The sequence below is a fragment of the Arachis stenosperma genome, chromosome 10, assembly GCF_014773155.1.
Source record: "Arachis stenosperma cultivar V10309 chromosome 10, arast.V10309.gnm1.PFL2, whole genome shotgun sequence".
NCBI classification, from domain to species: Eukaryota; Viridiplantae; Streptophyta; class Magnoliopsida; order Fabales; family Fabaceae; genus Arachis; species Arachis stenosperma.
Genome location: NC_080386.1, coordinates 6,745,667 through 6,764,478, shown reverse-complemented (window position 1 = coordinate 6,764,478; position 18,812 = coordinate 6,745,667). Strand labels below are relative to the sequence as shown.

At 36.5% G+C, this 18,812-nt stretch overlaps 2 protein-coding genes across 2 annotated transcripts; one reads left to right on the top strand and one right to left on the bottom strand.

The window, feature by feature from the left end:
- Positions 1-621: 621 nt before the first annotated feature.
- Positions 622-3,737, bottom strand: LOC130956037 (kinetochore protein NDC80 homolog). The gene is made up of 5 exons (XM_057883059.1): positions 2,912-3,737; positions 2,470-2,831; positions 2,064-2,310; positions 1,230-1,376; positions 622-1,054 (listed from the first exon to the last, which is right to left on the bottom strand). The coding sequence occupies exons 1-5, from the start codon at positions 3,671-3,673 to the stop codon at positions 806-808; spliced, it is 1,767 nt and encodes a 588-aa protein (XP_057739042.1). The 5' UTR covers positions 3,674-3,737; the 3' UTR covers positions 622-805.
- A 729-nt stretch (positions 3,738-4,466) lies between these two features.
- Positions 4,467-18,242, top strand: LOC130954897 (separase). The gene is made up of 27 exons (XM_057881673.1): positions 4,467-5,113; positions 5,402-5,573; positions 5,651-5,746; positions 5,980-6,114; positions 6,191-6,591; positions 6,823-6,931; positions 7,047-7,172; positions 8,516-8,776; positions 8,868-8,984; positions 9,084-9,305; positions 9,383-9,493; positions 9,675-9,815; positions 9,908-10,270; positions 10,348-10,437; positions 11,404-11,667; positions 11,777-11,900; positions 11,999-12,769; positions 13,201-13,438; positions 13,593-13,695; positions 14,400-14,570; positions 15,069-15,121; positions 15,214-15,443; positions 15,534-15,762; positions 16,181-16,586; positions 16,864-17,103; positions 17,218-17,305; positions 17,401-18,242. Exons 1-27 carry the CDS (start codon positions 4,467-4,469, stop codon positions 17,907-17,909), a joined length of 6,417 nt encoding a protein of 2,138 aa, XP_057737656.1. The 3' UTR covers positions 17,910-18,242.
- The last annotated feature ends 570 nt before the right edge of the window (positions 18,243-18,812 follow it).

Here is an 18,812-nt window from a genome sequence, read left to right as displayed (position 1 = left end):
AACTGCTAAAAATAGTTTTTTCTCCCAAGAAACATCACTAAAATCCCCTAAAGTTTGAAGAAGGAAAAAAATTAGGAATGTACATAAAAAAAGGACTAATCTGGTTAAATTAACCCATTAACCACATTTTAGTTAACCAATTTAATAAAACAACTTTAAAAATCATATTCATATTTTTCAAAACTTGAGTCTTCACTCTTTGGCGCTTCTCCAGTTCTCCTATGTATGTCGACAATTCTTCTCCTTTGCCTGAGTCTTCACTTTGATTCACGACTTTGTCTCTTTGTCTCGACCTTCCATTTTTGTTGCCGGAATATCTAATTTCTGTGCTATATACAAATATTTATGTGCTATGTATAAAATTTTTTATACTATATCAATAAATTTGTATTATATATAAAATTTTTTGTATTATATCAATACATTTTTGTGCTTTTCCATAAAATACCTATATGTTGAAGCACGGAAAAAAAAAGTAATGATATATCCACACAATTTTTTGTTGAATTTTTGTTAACTTAATTAAATTTAATTAAAAAAACACTTGTTCATGGTCCAAAAATAATTGAAATCTGTCTAAAACATATTTTAAATATACCAAAAATATGATAGATGGCCAAGAAAAAGCATAATTATATATTGCTATCTCATCTGTGACGTGACATTTTCATTAAAAAAAACAAGTGAAGCATTTGTAGGAGTGTGCAAGTGCAAAAATAAAAATATATACACAATGCGGTTCTTTGTTTGTTCCCCCCGGGGGGGGGGGGGGGGGGGGTTGTTGGTCATACATATGCACAATGCCTCAGTCTTTACTCTCAGGCTGGCGATTTGCATTCAATATATTGGTGAATTGGGATGGAAATGAACCCCGGTATGCCTCAGAGACAGCAGTTGCAGTTTCTGATAGTTCCCTATTCATCTCTGAAATTTTAGACCCCACGTATTCTTTATACTTTGAGACTGAATCAACCAACTTCAGGAGCTCACGAGCACGCATTTGTATTTCTTCTTCACTTTGCTTAATTGCTTCCTGCAAATTCAATTGGGCAGCCTGAAAAAGAAACCAGGACCGATGCAATCATGTTACACAAGAACTACACCAGAAACATAGCTTATCTCTCGAGATTGATCGAGTCCTAAACACAATGAAGAGAATGACGCCAGAGACATGTTCAAGTCTTCACAAATTCAATTACTTACTGAAGAATTAACAACCATGGAATTACCTTCAGAACCTCAGCTGCCTCTCTTTCCATAATGTCCAGGTCATGACCTGCTACGTGGACATCCTCCAACATTCGCTTTGCTTCAGCTGAACATCTATTTACATAATCTTGTGTTTCATTCTCTATCGTGTTTAGTTCAGCTTCCATCTGGTGGATAATGTAACACACAGCAGAAGAACAAAAGTGAGGCAACAGTTTTCACAGGGTAGATGATTTCTACTTTCAATACGCATCTAAATGATTCTGACAAAGTGCGAAAAAATTGCCAGAAAATATAGAGAAACTAAATCAACAGTAGATGCAAAGCATAAATTTAGTTTGTGTGTAATACAGTAGAGTAAATATGGCAGCTAAAAGATGGGGAAAAAAAAAATATTTTGAACAGCTGTATCATCATCTGCAATTACTGCAGACATGATTGTAATGCAAGTACAATTGATGATTCTAAATTCCCAAGAACAGAAAAACAACAAAACCATAAAGACGACTCAAGTATGACAAGTCATTGCGTTGGAAACATAGGTAAAATGTATAAGCTACAGTAAAGACCCTGGTCCAACTCCTACATTCCAAAAGCAGTGCAGCATGCTGCCACCATCACTTAAATTAAATTTACACCTATTCATTATTGCATTTTGTTAATAGCAAAACTTTCCAGTAGAAGAACATCAAGTTCACAATTATCTTTGGCTAATCTACACAGATGAAAATCAAAATCTCCTCCTAGAAGGTTGAAACTTAAAGTGACACAGCATAGTACACACTGGTTATCTGTGACAGGATAAAAGTATAGAATCAACATTAATAAAGTTCTGAGCATGATCATGCACTTACTTTATCAATCTGTGACTGCAATGTTGCAACATTATTTCTTTTTCCCTCAAGCCTAGCAGCATTTTCATTGGACATTTGCTGATAGGAAATTAACTCTTCCAATCTCGCCATAGAAGTCTTCTTAATGTCTTCAGTGTACCAGTTAAGTGCAGGCTTCAGACTCAATTTATGGTCAAAACCCATAATCTCAGCAGGCGTAGTTCCCTTGGCATTCAACTGATACTGAATATCATCACCGATCTTCAACCTAGAAACACCAGCAAGGAGGTTTAGATGTCCAGACTTGACTGTAAAGACAGACAACAAACACAACATCTATCTAATAGAAATAAGATCAATAGAATTTGCTTCATTTTAACAGAACAGTCAATAATCTATAGATATTATTAATGGAGCACAATTCAACCTCCTCAGCTCTTGGTTGCAATCCAAAGCAAGCACCTCAAGCTCCTTGAACTTGTGAGAAAGATTATTCTCGATTTCCCAGAACTTGTCCTCCCAAACATTCCTGGCAAGCTCGCCCTCCTGGATCTCCCTCTCCAAAGCCTGCAACTCCCTCTTCATCCTCTCCACATCCCTCGCATTCACAGGCTGTGCCTCCACCGTCCTCCTGAGTTCCTTGTTCTCCTCGCAAACCCTAAGGTTCTCCCGCTCCTTCGCCTCCAGAACCTTCTCCTTCTCTGCCAGCACCTTCTCCATCTCCTCAATCTTCCTCCCAACATCCTCAATCAGAAGATTAAACTTCTTCACATCGTCCTCTAGCATGCCCTTGTAATCAAAACAAACAACAATTGAGCAGTCAAACCAAACTGAATTCAAAATAGAAGAATTCTAAGTCATCTAACTACCTTAGTCTTCTCCACCTCCTCCTTCTTTACGGGATGCAACCTCAGCCTCTCCAAGTCATCCCTCAAACTCTTGAGCTCATTGTTGGCATCCTCGAGCTTCTCCTGGGCCAGGGCCTTCTGATGGTTGAGCTTGTCCATGATGTCGAGTTCGAGTTCTTCAACCACATCATCACGGCCCTTAATGTAGTTAAGATAGGAATTGAGGGTGTACTGGTGGACAAGGTTGACCTGGAGGAGGGAAGAGACGGTATTGGAGGTGGATTGGGAGAGGTGAGAGCTGAAGGAGGCGATCTGAACGAGCCAGTGAATGAGTGCGAGCAAGTAAGGCCACTGGTGAGGGGCAGCGGGGGATTTGAGGATGGACTTGTTGAGCTTGAACGGGTAATTCAGGCGCTTCAGGAGACGGGGAAGATCCTCTTCGAGTTTCGACACAGGGTACTCGATCTCTCTCAGAAGGAACTTTAGGGTTTCGAGGATGTCCTTCGCGGAAGGTGTGGTGCCGCCGGATTTGAAGCTGATGGGAAAGTTCCGCGACAAGAGGAACGAGTTGATGGCGGAAATCACCGTTTGCTGAAAGTGGCGCTCCTTGTAGTCCTCGAACCTCGTGCGCCCCGCGCCGCCTCCGGCGGAAGAAGGGCGGCTACTTGCGAAACTGGCGTCGGAGTCGCGGGGGAACTGATTGCGCTGATGGAAATCCAGCGGAGTTGGCGGCGGAATGAATGAGTCGTTGGGTTGTCGGCGGGATCCGGCGCCGGGTCTCATATCTGCTGTTAACGGTGGTTGGAATCAGAGAACACTGAAATGCGTGTGAGAGTGAGGGGTTACTTTGAGAAGAGAAGGGGGGGGGGGGGGGGGTTCCCGCCAAAAAGATGGGGAATTTTAGGGAAAAAATAGTTTATTTTTATTAGTTTTTTATATTAATTTACAAAAGGACTAAAATAACGCAAAATGGTTAGGATATTAGAAATTAATTTGCAGTTTTAGTGTTTTATACATATATTTAATAATGTATTGTTAATGATTGATTGTGTATAACTCTTTAAACTATCAATGCATTAAAATTAAATAATAAATAATTATTATCAAAATGTTAACTAAAGGTGGTGTTTCCCTTGCCTTCTATTTTTTTTTTTTGGATGTTCCCTGCCCTTCTTTTATCAAGTTTTGTTATGATTCCATGGCCGTTCTATCGAGCCCGCTTTCTCTTTGGGCTATGCGGGTTAGCCTCTTTCTCTCGATTTCCTTCTTAAAAATTGGCTTTAATGTCCAAAAATATCTGTAACTTTCATAATAAGCCACAAGAAAATAAACACCCAATAACAAAATAGAAAAAATAGTGCTAGACCGTTATAAAACGTGTGAGGCCCAATAACAAAATTTGAAATGAAACGTGAAATTGCGGTGTCCATTGGCGCCTTTGGAATTAAGCTCGCACTTTCATTCTTCTCCCAAACAGCGACCACTCTCTCTGCTTCCATTCCCTTTGAACTTCGCACAACACTTCTTCTTCTTCTTCTTCTTCTTCTTCTTCTTCAAATTGTTCCGTTCACCGATTATGGCTTCCGTAACTGAATCTTCTTTAATATCGAAGCTCCAATCCGCCGATTCCGCCGGAATTTTCACACAAGTCTACGATTACCTCCGTCCCCTCGCCGATATCAGCAAAAACAACAAGTCCTCCAAGTCCAAACCCGATCAAACCCTAATCCGCTCCCTCGCTAAGCGTTTTCTTCCATTCCTCAACAGCTCTCTCTCCGTTCTCCCCAAACACCTCACTAACATTTCCAAATCAGGTTCCTCCGACGGCGCCGTTGTGCTCGAGCTCTTCCAGGTTTTCAAGCTCTGCTTGGACTGCTTGGAATCCGTGGCTTCTCAATTGGAATCCAAGCCCTTTTCAGTTGAGTTCCTGAGAGTTCGAATGGTGCAATGTCTCGAAGCTTGTGGTAGGGTTGACGAGGCAGAAGCGGAAGGTTTACGGATTTTGGAGAATCTTCGTTCGACCTCGAAATCGACAAAGAGGAAGGCGAAGATTCTTCCCGAGGTAGATAAGGACGGCGTTGCTGACAAAGATAAGGAGTTGTCTTTGCTGGTGGTTCAGATTGTTGTGGCACTAGTGAGGTGTGCGGCGGTGGGGACTAGTAAAGAGTATGGGCGCTTCAGGAGGGTGCTTGATTTGGTGGAGGAAGTAAGGCCATGGCTCAGGTATGTCAGTGTTTGTTGTTCCGGCATTTTTCTGGCAAGGTTGTAGTGTTAATAGTAATTTCATATTGCTTATTGACAAATAGAGCACGGTTTGTTGTATAATTGTATGAAAAAGAAAAAAAAAATGAGAAGCTTCTGAAGTAGTTTCAGCTTCCATTTGTATTAAAACATCAAATTGTATTTTCCAATGCTTGCTCAGAGGGCCTTAGTTTGGACACATTGCAGCTTTGTATGCTCTGAACTGATATTAGCTATTAAATTTTCTTGTTTATTCAACTTATTGTTTAGGGGGTTAGGTGCCAGTTCTTATGATAAACACCAAACGTTAGTGATTAATTTGGGCAAATGTGCTTTGAGTTTACTGGGGAAGACATGTTCTGATAAAGATCTGGTAGTCTCATTCTGCCGCATGACATTGACTGAGTATGTCAAATCTCCAGTCAACGATCAAGTCTACAAGGTAACACACTTCTTATGTTTTGGATATAAACTTTGATAAATCTTGTACTTGTTGTCCTGATAAAATTTTAAATGCAGATTGCCCGAAGGATGTGCTCTTCACTATTAGCTCTGCAGGGGGATGAATCATTGTATATTATCGATATATTCGATTGTGTTGCTTCTGAGTGCAAGGTATTGTATAGGAAATCTCTGCTTACAATTCAATGATTCTGCATGTTAATGCTTGCAAGAAAGTAACCATGCAAAGTTACTTACCATAGCCTATTACCATTTTAATTATATTTAGACTAGACATGGGTAGAAGATTTGCAGTTTTATTTAGCTAATTAATTAATTAGAATTTAGTATGGTGTTATCTTCATGGAATGGTTTCCCCTATTTATCAACTATACTTTTCCTTTCAGCTTGAAGAAGGCAGTGCTGGAATAGAATTTATTGAACTTGTAAATTATTGTGCCAACAAATGTCAGCCTGCAAATGCAAGTTTTTGTAATACATTTGCAGCATATTTGAACAAAATAGCAGAGCGTTTTCAAAAGGTATGTTTCTGGTGCTTGTTTTGTTTGTATAATGGATAAATTTTTGTATTCTACTTTGATTGGGGTAGTTTGGCAGGTTTTGACACCTATCAACTCAGTACTCAGGCTCTATGCTGCTGGATTGCTCCTTGTTAGCTGCGGTTTGAGGTCCAAGGTTGGAGATCTTGCAGCCTCTGAAAGTGCAAAATTTGAATGTCTACTTGGCACTTTAATGGAAAATCAGAAAATGATACAGACTTCGCCACCTTTGCTTGGTCAAGCATTTGTCTGGTTAGATTCTGGCTGTGAGTCTTATATGACTTACCTGCCATCTTACTCAGAGGCATTGAAGTTTCTATGCAAACCACTTGCTAAATCAGTCAATTCAGAAAGGAAGCAGTTAGTTACTGAAGAGGATGATGCTTCTGCCATAACAATGCTGTCCACAGTCCAAGATGCATTCTATATCCTTTGTCAAATTCTTCTTTCTAGCCTAAGGTACATCCAGTTAAATATCTGAAAATTAATTCTACTTTATGTCCTTTGTGTATATTATCAATCTATTCTTGTTTGTTTTCATTGTTATACAGCACAGTTTATTTAGAATCTTCACCTGTCATGTTAATGCTGAAGAGCAGTTTCCAAGAGTTTACCAATATACGTCTTTTTCATATATAAGACAATTCAAAAAAATAGAAACATTATACACTTTGTTCATTCCCCCTGCAGCTTTACATCTGAAAAGAACACAGATGAATTTGATGAAAACAGCAGAACATTGCTTAATGTAGCTCTAGCAACCTTCACTCTTTCTATCAGAACTAATCTTAAACTCCAGGTCCGCCTATTATTTCTAATTTTTTTCATCTTAAAAATGGCTTCTTGAGTTTCTAAATACATTGTTATTAGATATAGTGTTTTGACAATTTATTTATTTGTTCCCAACATATCAGGAGAGCACAAGATTAGTTAAGCAGATGATGGCAAGTAAATGGATTGATACTGAAGGGATGAAATACATAATTGCTTCTCTCTACAATATTGCTGTAGCTTTGTACAGAAACAAGCAGCCAAATGAGGTATTGATATCCTATTTTCCATTGCCATCTTTTATATAATGTCATATATTTACTTATGAAATTTTCACAGAGTATCCCAACCTATGTTTACATAGCCAATCCTAAACCTGGAAAAAACGAGCAGGGTTGTGTTAAAGCTTGCGATAGCTCCTGTTGTACTTTGTTGCATCCCAATGCATTCCCACGACCCAATAACATCTTTGAATCCATGTAGGGTTGTGTTAGGCCCGCGACAACCCATGTAAAACCTTGCTTCATCCCAATACATGACCAAGACGCAATGACGTCTTTGGATCCATGTAAGGTTATGTTAGGCCTGTGACAATTCATGTCAAACTTTGTCGCATCCTGAGTCATGTCCATGACGCAATGTCGTAATTTGGATCCATGTTGAATTGTGTTAAACATGTGCCAGCCAACGTAAAACTTTGTCCCATCTCAATGCATGGACATGACACTGACATTTTAATCCATGTAGCTCACCTAGTAGGAAAAGGCTTTGTTAAGTTAACTTTTAACAAACAGGATGTGAGATGAATGGATGACATACAGTATTTTCACTTAATATAAACCGGTAGCTGCTGGTAGTAGTATTGCTCACTTTAAATCTGAAGTATATATATTGGAACACACATTAAATGTACTCAAGGATTACACAAGTTTGTCTCAAGTTTATAGTCCTAAAAGAATAGAAATGACGTGATAACTGATAAGTTACTTATCTAGTTCTCTATATTCAAATAAATATATATGGATATTTATTTCATGTGTTAAATGTGTGTACCATTAGGCTTATTATGCGATAATATATGAAAAAGGCTAATTTACTCTCTAATTTCCCGAGGTTACACGAGTAATTGTCTATATTAAGTAACGGTTTTTGAATGGACTTTTTTTAACTCTACCATGCATTCCATGAAACCCGAACTGGGTTGAAAACTTGAAAATTGTAGTTACTTCCTTGTATTGGAGGTACACAATGTCCTTGAGCTCAATTGAAATATAAGAATGGTTAGAAAGAATCAAATTCCTCATCATTTATTCGCTTTATCAACTAAGCTTTGGCAATGCATCGACAAACTATTTAGTAAGACACCTGGTTGTTTTTGTAGGTTCGAAAACTCTATTAGTAATTAATTAAATACTTAAAAGTTTGTGTTTGCAAGTAAATCACACATAAACTGCTTAAAAGCTCCTCGAATAATGTAGGGCTGCCATATTCTACCACTGACGTTGATTTTTGTTAAAAAAAAGTGCAAATATGTAGATCATGGGAGAAATGAAAATGTGGAAAAGATGTATCTTAAAGTTGCTCAAATACAATGTATGACATTTTGATGCAGGCTTCTAAGGTTCTAAACCTGTGTTGTAAAGCATCCTGGATCTGTATTAAATGTTATTGTGCTAATTTGACGGAAGGGGTTCCGAAAGAGTTTGTAATAGAGGCTTACAAAAGAAGTGCTCTACTCTTAGATATTCTTTATGACATCAGCAGTCTTAAGATACGAAAGAAAGTGATTAAGATCCTTACAAACTGGTCCACTGCCAACAATCTGTTTCAGGATCTGCCAACTCCTATTCCTGTATTGAAGCAGTGGGTGAAGGTGTTGTTTCAAATCATTTAATTTCAAGTATTTATCAGTTTTCTGTTTATGTTTACTTCTTTTAACTTATTGTTTTAATATGGTCATGCAGATAGAATGTAAACAAGCTAAGCAGGTAGACGAGGAAGTTGATTCTCTTACCTTGTACTCTCTCCTGTCATCTTCCACTGAGTTTTCCATGAGGAACATTAGCATCATCCTGGAGCAGGTTCACTATCATAGCAGATATTTCCTTTGCATAGAATTTCATCATTTTTTGCTGCTATGTATGTAAAGCTTTTGCACCTTTTGTGAATGTTTGCTGTAGGAACTTCAAGCATATGAGGAAATTAATCTTAAATATCCAGAATTCTGTCAGAAAATGCAAAGGAAAATTATAAATATCCTCCTGAAAGATATATACATAACACCAGATACTTGTTTTCAAAAGGCACAAATTCTGGTTAGAAAGGGAAAGGCACTAAGGATGTGTGGTACTGGTGATCTTAGGGACTGCATTCAATGTTTCTCAGAAGCAATAACTATCATGGTAACCTTTATTATTTGTAAACTATTGTTTACTATTGATGTATAAATTACTTATTTGAGGCAATTCCTCTTAAATAGAAGGAGATATTTGGTGAGACGGGTGCTGATAAAAATGCCATTGAGTATCAGTTGTCGGTGGCCTATTGCATGCGTGCACTTTGTACCCAAGAAGCTGAACCAAGTTCAAAGGTACTAGAACATAAACTATTATTTATTTCTCTCCTTTTAATTTTTGGAAGGGGCTGACACGGGAATTTCATTGGTGAATGTTGTCCTCAGTTATGGTCTTAGAATCAATTATATACTTTGTCTTATTGAATTTCTTATTTTGCTAAGCTAGTAAGCTTTCTTTGTTTTGTATATTAACCAGCAAATCTTTGAAGATGTCAAAGCTACATTGGATCTATGGTTGGGTATTTCTCCTCTTGGTTGCTTTGAGGATGGAGACTGTTATCTGCCTGACAGTATAATGATTCTACTCTGCAATATAATAGATTTAATACAACTAAAGGTTCAGTTTACTTCTTTTGTCATATTGGTTGCTGAATATGTTGCATAATATGTTCGGTAACAAGATTTTGGTTTTCGTTGGCATATCCCCAGGGTTTCATGGAACTCTCCGGTAATGCATACAAGCTGCTGACTAGAATGTTTAAATGGAAGAATGTCTCAATTGAGAAGTGGTTGACTTTTCTTTGGGAAAGTAGAAGGCTTAGTCATGCTCTATGTGTTTCACCTATCTGTGAGGCATTCCAGAATTCATTAGAGCACTTTAATGAACTTTCAAATATTGAATCTTGGACACGTTATCTTCAAGGAAACCATTCATCATTAATAGGGTTTCAGCAGATTTTCTCATTTTTACTTTCTAGCTCTCATAAAAATTCTTGCTGTAATGGAGACTCTTTTCAAAATGACATTACAGCTGATGATGTTCAAAAGGCTGCTCTGGAACTGATTTCAAATGTAAGGTTCATTTTTAGGAAGACTTTATCATACTCTTTTATCCAAAATCATCACTCCGTTCTCTTTTAATCTCCTAGGTTTCTGTTCCAAATCATTCCACTTTTCTTGCTGGTTATCTTTACTATGATTTGTGCCCAAGGCTTGTTGCAAATGGACGGTTAATAGAGGTAAGTATCATTGGTTTTGATTCAATCTAAATTCTTGTGTTACCCATTGGCTGCCTTAAATTTTTTAAGTAATAGATAAGTGCTATTTGAAACATGTGTCATACTTGTCTTCATTGTTCTATTTTAATAAGAGATTGCGAAACTGGTGTATATTTTATCTCCAACTTGGTTGAATAGGTAAATAGTGAAAACATACATGAACTTGAAAATGGATTTGGACATGATATGGTCTAAAAAGGGCAGTCCAGTGCACAAACTTCCTGTGTTACACAGGATTTCGGGAATGGCTGTACTCAATGGGTAATGTAAGTGATCTAACCTATGGCAAGCACCACACTTGTGACCGGGAGGTCAAATGGAGAAAACTAAACAGTTGCTCCAAGGGTCCCTTTCATGATATGGTCTAAATCAAAGTTAAAAATTCAAAAATTTTAATACATCTCTATATAGGTCCAAATGCATTTTTACTTTCCTCCTTCTAGCTTCTACCTTTTCATTCAAGCATGTCTTAATTATCTTAAAACACGGTTTTTTTTATCAACTTAAAAATTCTTTGTCTATTAGCTGTAGATCTTTGGAGATGTGTCTTATCTTCTTTCAATTCAAATTGACTTTTTGAAAGAATATATATCAAGTTAATTTCATTCCATATGTGCTGGTTTGCAATAGGTTGAATTTTCTTATTAACTTGTTAGAAATAAAGATATCTTTCACTCTAACATAGTATAAGGCATAATTAATTTTTTTACTGATGAAGAAAAAACTATATAGAGGGGGGGGGGGGGGGTAGGTTGCCCCATTTTTCAAGGTTAGGGCCATGCATAAATTGTAATAAGAGCTAACAATGTTACTTATAGTTGACCTAATCAATGAAGGACATGTTGTATTCTTCTTTTTGAGTTTATATAGCATTGACTTACATTATTCCCCAGCTCACAGTATCTCTTTTTCTGTTTTATTTGCTAGGCTCTTTCATTTGCAAAGGAAGCCCACAAATTACATTCTAAACTCTTCCATCTTAAATTTACCCATGTTGTTAAGCAAATGAATGAAGAGCACAATGTAATAGTTGATTTCTCTAAGAATCTTAGGGATGGAGTTGATAGAATTGAAGTGAGCAAATCAGTCGCTAGGGAAACTTTGCTATTTGATTCTATATCATGGAACTTGGAAGAGTTTTATCTTAGTCCATGGAAAATATTGCAGTGTTATCTAGAGAGCACTCTTCAGGTTTGACTTTGTGACATCATCTATCTATCTTGTACTTTGAATCAAATCTATTTGGTGAATTGGTGGTATCTTGTTATGCACTACAATTCAATTTCATCCATCTATGCAGGTAGGAATTATCCTTGAAATGATCGGAGATGCAACTGAGTCTGAAACTTATCTCCAGTGGGGGAAAGCCATATCTGATTCACTGCAGCTGCCTTTGTTTACCGTTGCTTTCTCTTCTCTCTTAGGTATTAAAATCATTTGTAGCATTTCTCCCTTTGATTTATAACTTTTCATTCAAAGTATTATAAATTTGTTTTGCCGTTTTTGTGATGTAATTTGCTAGGAAAACTCTATGTTAAGAAAAGACACTGGGATTTAGCAGAAAAGGAACTTCAAAGTGCTCAGGAAATTTTCAAGAAAAGCAACACAATGTTGTGTTGCTCAAAGTGTAAACTGATCCTTGAGGTGACACTTAATCACTTTTTTGGAGATTTGTGTCAAAGTAAATTTGACAGTTGTGAAGGGACTACTAATGGAAAGACCGCAAAATATTGGTTCACATCAGCTCTAGATATATTAAATCTTTCTGTGTGGAAAAACTCTCTTAGCTGTCCTGACAATGGCAGTGATGAAACTGCAATGGATGTTAAATGTGGTTCTGCTAAAATTTGTACTTGCTCTACAATGAATGAAATGGGTGAAAAAGTGAGGAAATCCATGAAAGCAGGGCCAGCATCCAAGATTGGAGAAAAGCAAAATAAAAAGACAAAGAATGCAGCAAAGGTTTTAACAAAGGATACAAATTTGTCTATTGAGAATAAACCAAGGATAACCCGTTCTAAATATCGAGCTTCACAAAATCAAGATATAAGCATTTCCAGCAAGTCAGAAGTTGTGCAAAGTGTGGATGGAAATTTTATTTCCAATCCATCTTGTATGCTACACAGGAAGGAGTCAGATTTGAATACTGCTGCAACATGCATTTACTCAAAAATGAGGTGTTGGCACTGTCTTCCTTCAGAAGTCTTGGAATCTGGTTTACTAACTGATTTTATTAATCTGAAATGGGAGTTTGTCCGGAGAAAAATGTCAATGAAGTTGCTTACTCGATTAGGTACAGGTTCTGTTTCATATCTTCTGTTTTTGCTCTGCTCTTGTGTGAATTTGTGCATTTTCAATGGTCCTCTATTGGCGGTGGTTATCAATCCTTTCAAGATATTTTGCCTTTCACAATGATAATGTGCTTTTGCTTACTTTGGTAGCTGCCAGTCAAGAGCTATAGTTGCATCGCTTTTACTTGTAGTTGTTATTTTTGTGGACTTCTTTCTTCATAGTTGATGGGATAGGATGCTTCAGTTGAGAGCACTTCTGCTATTCTGCATGCAAGATCTTGATTTTCCAGGAATGTGAAATTGCAGACTAGTTGACTCATAACTTGCTTTGCTTTATACTTGTCTCTTCTTTGACGTCTAAGTCATGTATTTATTTGTGGCATACAGTTGTTTAGTTCTTCCTTCTGATGTGATTGTTGAACTTGAACCACAGTGAAATGCTTTGCATATCCCAATCAAATTGATGAAGTTCATAAAGTTCTTCTAAGAAGTGTATCAGTTCTAGCCAGCAGAAATCCATTCTACCAAACATTCTCCTCTATTCCTTTAGATTATTTTGTGCTCATGGTCCCAAAGGAGATCCCAGGAGATGTATTTACAATTGAACGTGCAGAAATAGTTTATGAAATATGTTGGTATTCTTTGAAGGGCTATCACTCCAAGGCTGCAAGGTATGTGTACTGATTATTATTGTTTAGATTTTGAGGTCTGAATATATTTAAATTTTAAAGTAGGGTAGCCCCTACTTAGTTATGGTTGCTGCTCCAGGAACATATTTATGAATAACTAACTGTATAAGTTTTACATTTTGATTTTACCTTACAGGAACGTTTTCCGTAATGTAAATTCCATCAGGTTTGAAGACCTAGCTTCTTGGCTGATGGTAGCCTTCATACTCTCTCGTGAGGTTTCTGTTATTTTTCAGAAGGTCATACTTCTCCATTTTCATGTTGTTATTACTCATTACAATCTTTCACTAAATTAATTTAATATTTTGTTGGGTGTTATAAACTGGATACTTTTTCCTTGATAGTAATTAGTAAATTTGTGGATGTGCTGATTGCTTTTTGGAGGATTCAAGGCATCAAACAAAATTTGAATATGATTATATGAAGAATATATCTATATCTATTATATATAATGGGGATTGGGAGAAGTTTGGTGCACAATTTTTTTTCTAAAATGTCCTTGGTCATGTATATTCACAAAAATATTTTTAATTTCTATGACTTAACCCAAGACCTCTTAGAGTGCAAAGTACGATACACTAGTTTTTATTGCAAACATTTAATAAATAATGGTGGATTGATATGCACTATACACTAGTATTGTAATATGTATAATATAGAATAAAATTATATAATAATTATATATACATTGCATTGCATCTATCTCTGACAAAAAGTCAGTGTAATATTTAGGTTTTTGGTTAATTTTTGGGGAAACTATAACTATCTCTAAATGCAGATTGCACAACAGGTCTATATGGTTAGATAATCTTTGATGCTTCGTATTTTGTAGCCGAATATTTAGTTGCTTAATCCTCTTTCTGAGCTTTATAGTTTCTTACTATGTTTCCTTTTTGTCATTTGGATTGGTCATGACCTTATGGTGATAATGATGCTGCAACAGGTGTCTAAATTACTTGCTGTAATACATGTTTCCACATTGAGGGAGCAAATTTCTATGTCATCTCTTAGCCAAACTTTGAGTGAAAATTATTGGGCTTCGTATTTCCACCAGGCTTCAATTGGAACTCATTATACTCACCAATTTCTTTCAAATCTAACTGGGAGATGCAAGGTACAGTCCCTTGTCAAGACTCGTTTCTCTGTGTCTATCAAATATTATGGAATTTTATCTAGGCTTCTGCTTTAAATGTTGACATGTGAACAAAATACTAGTTGGTTCAGAAAATGGGAATTTCTCTTGTAAATTTGTGCTCTGATTTGGGCATCATCATGTGTGTTTCTCAGTATACTAATTCCTATAGAATTGTGTTTATTTTGTCCTCTTAGTCTCTAAGTAGTCCTTTGACTGAGTTACAGCTTGCTTACAGGCATGAGTTGTGCATTGTAGCACTTACATCTAAGCTATACGCATGGTTAGTTTGTGTGCAATCTAGATGACAAATTTATTTAAAAATTTAGACATTGTCAGTAATTTAGTAACCCAAGAGTGATTCATGCTATCAGTGAAACATTGATGAATTCTTGTTACTAGGTGCTCTGAAGTGACATTTGTAATTATGGTATGTGACAATTACAGCCCATCAAGTATTAATGACATGTTCAATTTCAGGGTTCATATATATCTAAATCTTGCAAGCAAGAAGGCTCTTTCAACTTACTCAGGTAACAGTTGTTCTTGTTGCATAAGAAATGAAGCTACAGTTGACATAACCTGAAGCAAATGCAATTCTCTCTGTACATGTTACTTCCTGCAGGCTTGTACCTGATACATCTGCAGATCTTGCAGAATATGTGAAAAAGTTTCTAGCTAGTCTGCCATCTACAACAATAATCTGCATAAGTTTTCTTGGACATGATTATGCTAGTTTACTACAGGAATTGTTGCTTTATCCTACAAGTGTTAAAGTATGGATGCAGGTCTCACGACTGAGTTTTAAGAGTGAACCCATTGTAATGTTACTGCCTCTAGATTCTATTTTGCAAGGTACCTAGTTTCTTTAGACATAGTCTGCATCTCATGTAAGTATTAAGCTTATCTTTGTCTAACAGATAATTTATAACTTCTATTTGCCAGATTCAAATGAGGATGATCTTATAACTGGTACACTTCTTGAAAAACCTAGTGAAAATTGGCATTGTCCGTGGGGTTTCACGGCAGTTGATGATGTTGCTCCAGCATTCAGAACAATCTTGGAAGAGAATTACTTGTCATCACTATCTCCTTTTGAAGATACACCACAGAATAGAATTTTATGGTGGAAGAGAAGAAAGAACCTTGACCACCGTCTTGATGAATTGTTGAGGTGTGCTACTGCTTATGATTTTTATGAGCTGATTTGCATTAGCTTTGCTTAAATTGGGCTTTTGCTACCATGCATATTGTTAAGCACCTGAGTAAAGTTAAGAACCACACCTTAAAAGCTTGCTATTAAGGAAGAAGAACCATGCTCTTTAAATACAATATCAAGCATCATATACTACTTGTTGTGGAACTTTGGGTACTCCATAATACCCAAGTCCCAAACACATCTATTGCTCCATTTCACCATAGTAGTGCTGCTTGTATTTAATGCAATAGCCACTTTTTCTACTCTTTTCAAGGGATACACAAAAGGTTAAATATGCCACTATGCACATTAACATCTTGGATATGACTAGTAGTAATTTAAAATTATAGCAAAGTAATTTTCAAATCTCCTTAAAATTGGCATACCTTACCAGGAACATTGAAGACTTGTGGTTTGGCCCATGGAAATGCTTGCTTCTTGGAGAATGGTTGAATTGCAAGAACTTTGACTTGGTGCTCAAGAATCTTGCGAATGATCTAAGATCGAAGTGCAAAATAGATGTAAATGAGAGTCTTCTTAAGGTTATTCTTGGAGGCTCTAAACATGTTTGTGAAGGGAAAACAATTGTTTCACAACTATGCTCAAGGAAAGACTGTTACGTTGCTAAAGTAGGTTATTGTGATGAAGCAAGGAGTGGGGTATTTTTAAATGCTGCCAATGAATTTGGAGTATCATCTGAGGTTGCTTTTCAGCTGTTAAATGACGCATTAGAAGTTCTGGAAGTTGATGACACTGTTAATAGAGAGCCAGTAATTCTTGTGTTGGATTATGAGGTGCAGGTAAGTTAAGTTCTTTCTGACCTAATGGTAGTTAGGAATTAGTTTCAAGTTCTACTTTCTGGATGTTTTGGAATTTATCATTTAGTAATATGGTACCTTTTATTATTAATATAATGCCTCCTCATGTTTAAGTTGTAGTTCATGCTTCTATCTAAATGTTTCATTTTCTATGTTTCCAAAATTAATATAATTGATCTATGTGCTCCCTAGCTGGCATTCAAAGTAGCAGCATTTTCAACAAACCTAATCAGATTGCTTATTTCCACCACTGTGACAGATGCTTCCTTGGGAAAGTTTGCCCATATTAAGAAACCTGGAAGTTTATCGGATGCCTTCAGTTAGCAGCATCTCTGCTGTCCTTGATATCAGTGGCATCCATCAGGAACAGGAGGGAAGAAACCTAGTATCTTTTCCTTCTATAGATCCATTGGATGCCTTCTATTTATTGAATCCAGATGGCGATCTCTCTCGCACTCAAATTGAATTTGAGAACTGGTTTAGAGATCAAAATCTCGAGGTATTTTAGTAGTTTGTACTTTCACCAAAGTAAATTGTTAATAGACTTTCATATTGCTGATTGTTTTGTCTGTGATCCAATGAATAATCATGTCTTCTCATTGTTACTTTTCAGGGAAAGGCAGGTTCCAAACCTACCGTCAAAGAACTAGCTTCAGCATTAACAAGTCATGACCTTTTCATATACTTTGGGCATGGCAGTGGTAAAGCTTTATTAAATGTCTTAAAATTTATAGATATGATACATTGTAGTTTCCTGTTGTAAATATATTTAAGGTGTTTGAATGCATCTTCACAGGAGCACAATACATTCCGCGGCACGAGATTCAGAAACTAGAGAAATGTGCTGCTACGCTACTAATGGGGTGCAGCAGTGGTTCATTGACCTTGCAGGGGAGCTATGTGCCACAAGGTGTTCCCTTGTCATATCTGTTGGCTGGTTCTCCGGTTATTGTTGCCAATTTGTGGGAAGTGACAGACAAGGATATAGATAGATTTGGTAAGGCTATGCTTGATGCGTGGTTGAAACAAAGGTCTGATCTTCCAAAGGAATGCTTCCAGTGTAACTTATTATCAGAGGAATTTGAGGCGATGAACTTAAAGGGTAAAGCAAAGAGGAAAGGTGCAAGGAAGAAAGTACAAGAATCGGCAGAAACTGATTCACCTAGGATCAACTGTGGTCACCGACCTAAAATTGGAGCTTTCATGGGCCAAGCACGTGAAGTCTGCACCCTTCCTTTTCTGACAGGGGCATCTCCAATATGTTATGGTGTTCCTACTGGGATTTGGAGGAAGAATAATATTTAGCCTCAAACAAAGCTCTTACACAACCACCCTTGTTTGATATGCTGTCAAGAAGTTCATCCATGTATCATGCTTAATCCCAAGAAAATAGGAATTTGATCCTACATTACCGGAATGAAATACAAAACCCAATTCACCAAGCCAACTGACCAAACCTAATCCTACAGCACTAACTTCTAACCATCCATTTAATTTGTATTTTTATTGTACAATTTGTCATTGTACCCCAACAGCTAGAGCATAGCACCGTTAATGTAGAGAATAAATCATGATTATGTAATGCCTTACTCATATATTGGAATCATTTAAAAGCTCTAATAGTGGAAAATCTTTCAATTCCTTTGCATCTAAACAATCTATTAATAATATATTAAAACAGAGCTCAAGATAGTTTTTAGATGTATTGTTAGCTTTCTACTATCATATTATGTTAGCTTAGATGATTAATTCCCACAACTTGAGAGCACAATTTTATATCTTTGCATTATGCCATGTCAACTTAAGTGGCTAATTCACACATTTTTTTTTATTAGCTCTCACGTAATTTCATACTTCGTTAACTTTCTTTTTCTCTATTCTTTGCTAACTAGAATGAGACTCGTGCAAGGCGGTAAATTAATGATAGTATATAATAAATATTAAAAATTGTTATGTTTTATAGAAATAAATTAAATATGTGTAAATTAAAGTTAAATTTAAAAGGTGTTTTATTTAAAATAATTTGTAGTACAAAGGTTTTAAATATTGGAGTTGTATAAAATGATACTTTTATTTGGTAGTTTGATTTTTACATTTATTTTAGTTGATGGACTTAATCTTCTTATGTGGTGTCCGTCCTCTTTTTTTTTTTATTGGTTGTTGTTAGAGTTATTGTTTCCTTCTTTCTGTCGTAGATTCTTGTGAAGG

Bases quoted from the DNA above. Each gene is read 5' to 3' on its own strand.
- LOC130954897 (XM_057881673.1), top strand. From the start codon at position 4,467: ATGGCTTCCGTAACTGAATCTTCTTTAATATCGAAGCTCCAATCCGCC. The intron at 12,770-13,200 runs GTACAGGTTCTG...CTTGAACCACAG, and splicing joins GAAGTTGCTTACTCGATTAG to TGAAATGCTTTGCATATCCC. The intron at 15,763-16,180 runs GTGTGCTACTGC...ATACCTTACCAG, and splicing joins CGTCTTGATGAATTGTTGAG to GAACATTGAAGACTTGTGGT.
- LOC130956037 (XM_057883059.1), bottom strand. From the start codon at position 3,673: ATGAGACCCGGCGCCGGATCCCGCCGACAACCCAACGACTCATTCATT. The intron at 2,832-2,911 runs GTAGTTAGATGA...TTTGATTACAAG, and splicing joins AGGAGGTGGAGAAGACTAAG to GGCATGCTAGAGGACGATGT. The intron at 1,055-1,229 runs GTAATTCCATGG...TTTCTTTTTCAG, and splicing joins AGGCAGCTGAGGTTCTGAAG to GCTGCCCAATTGAATTTGCA.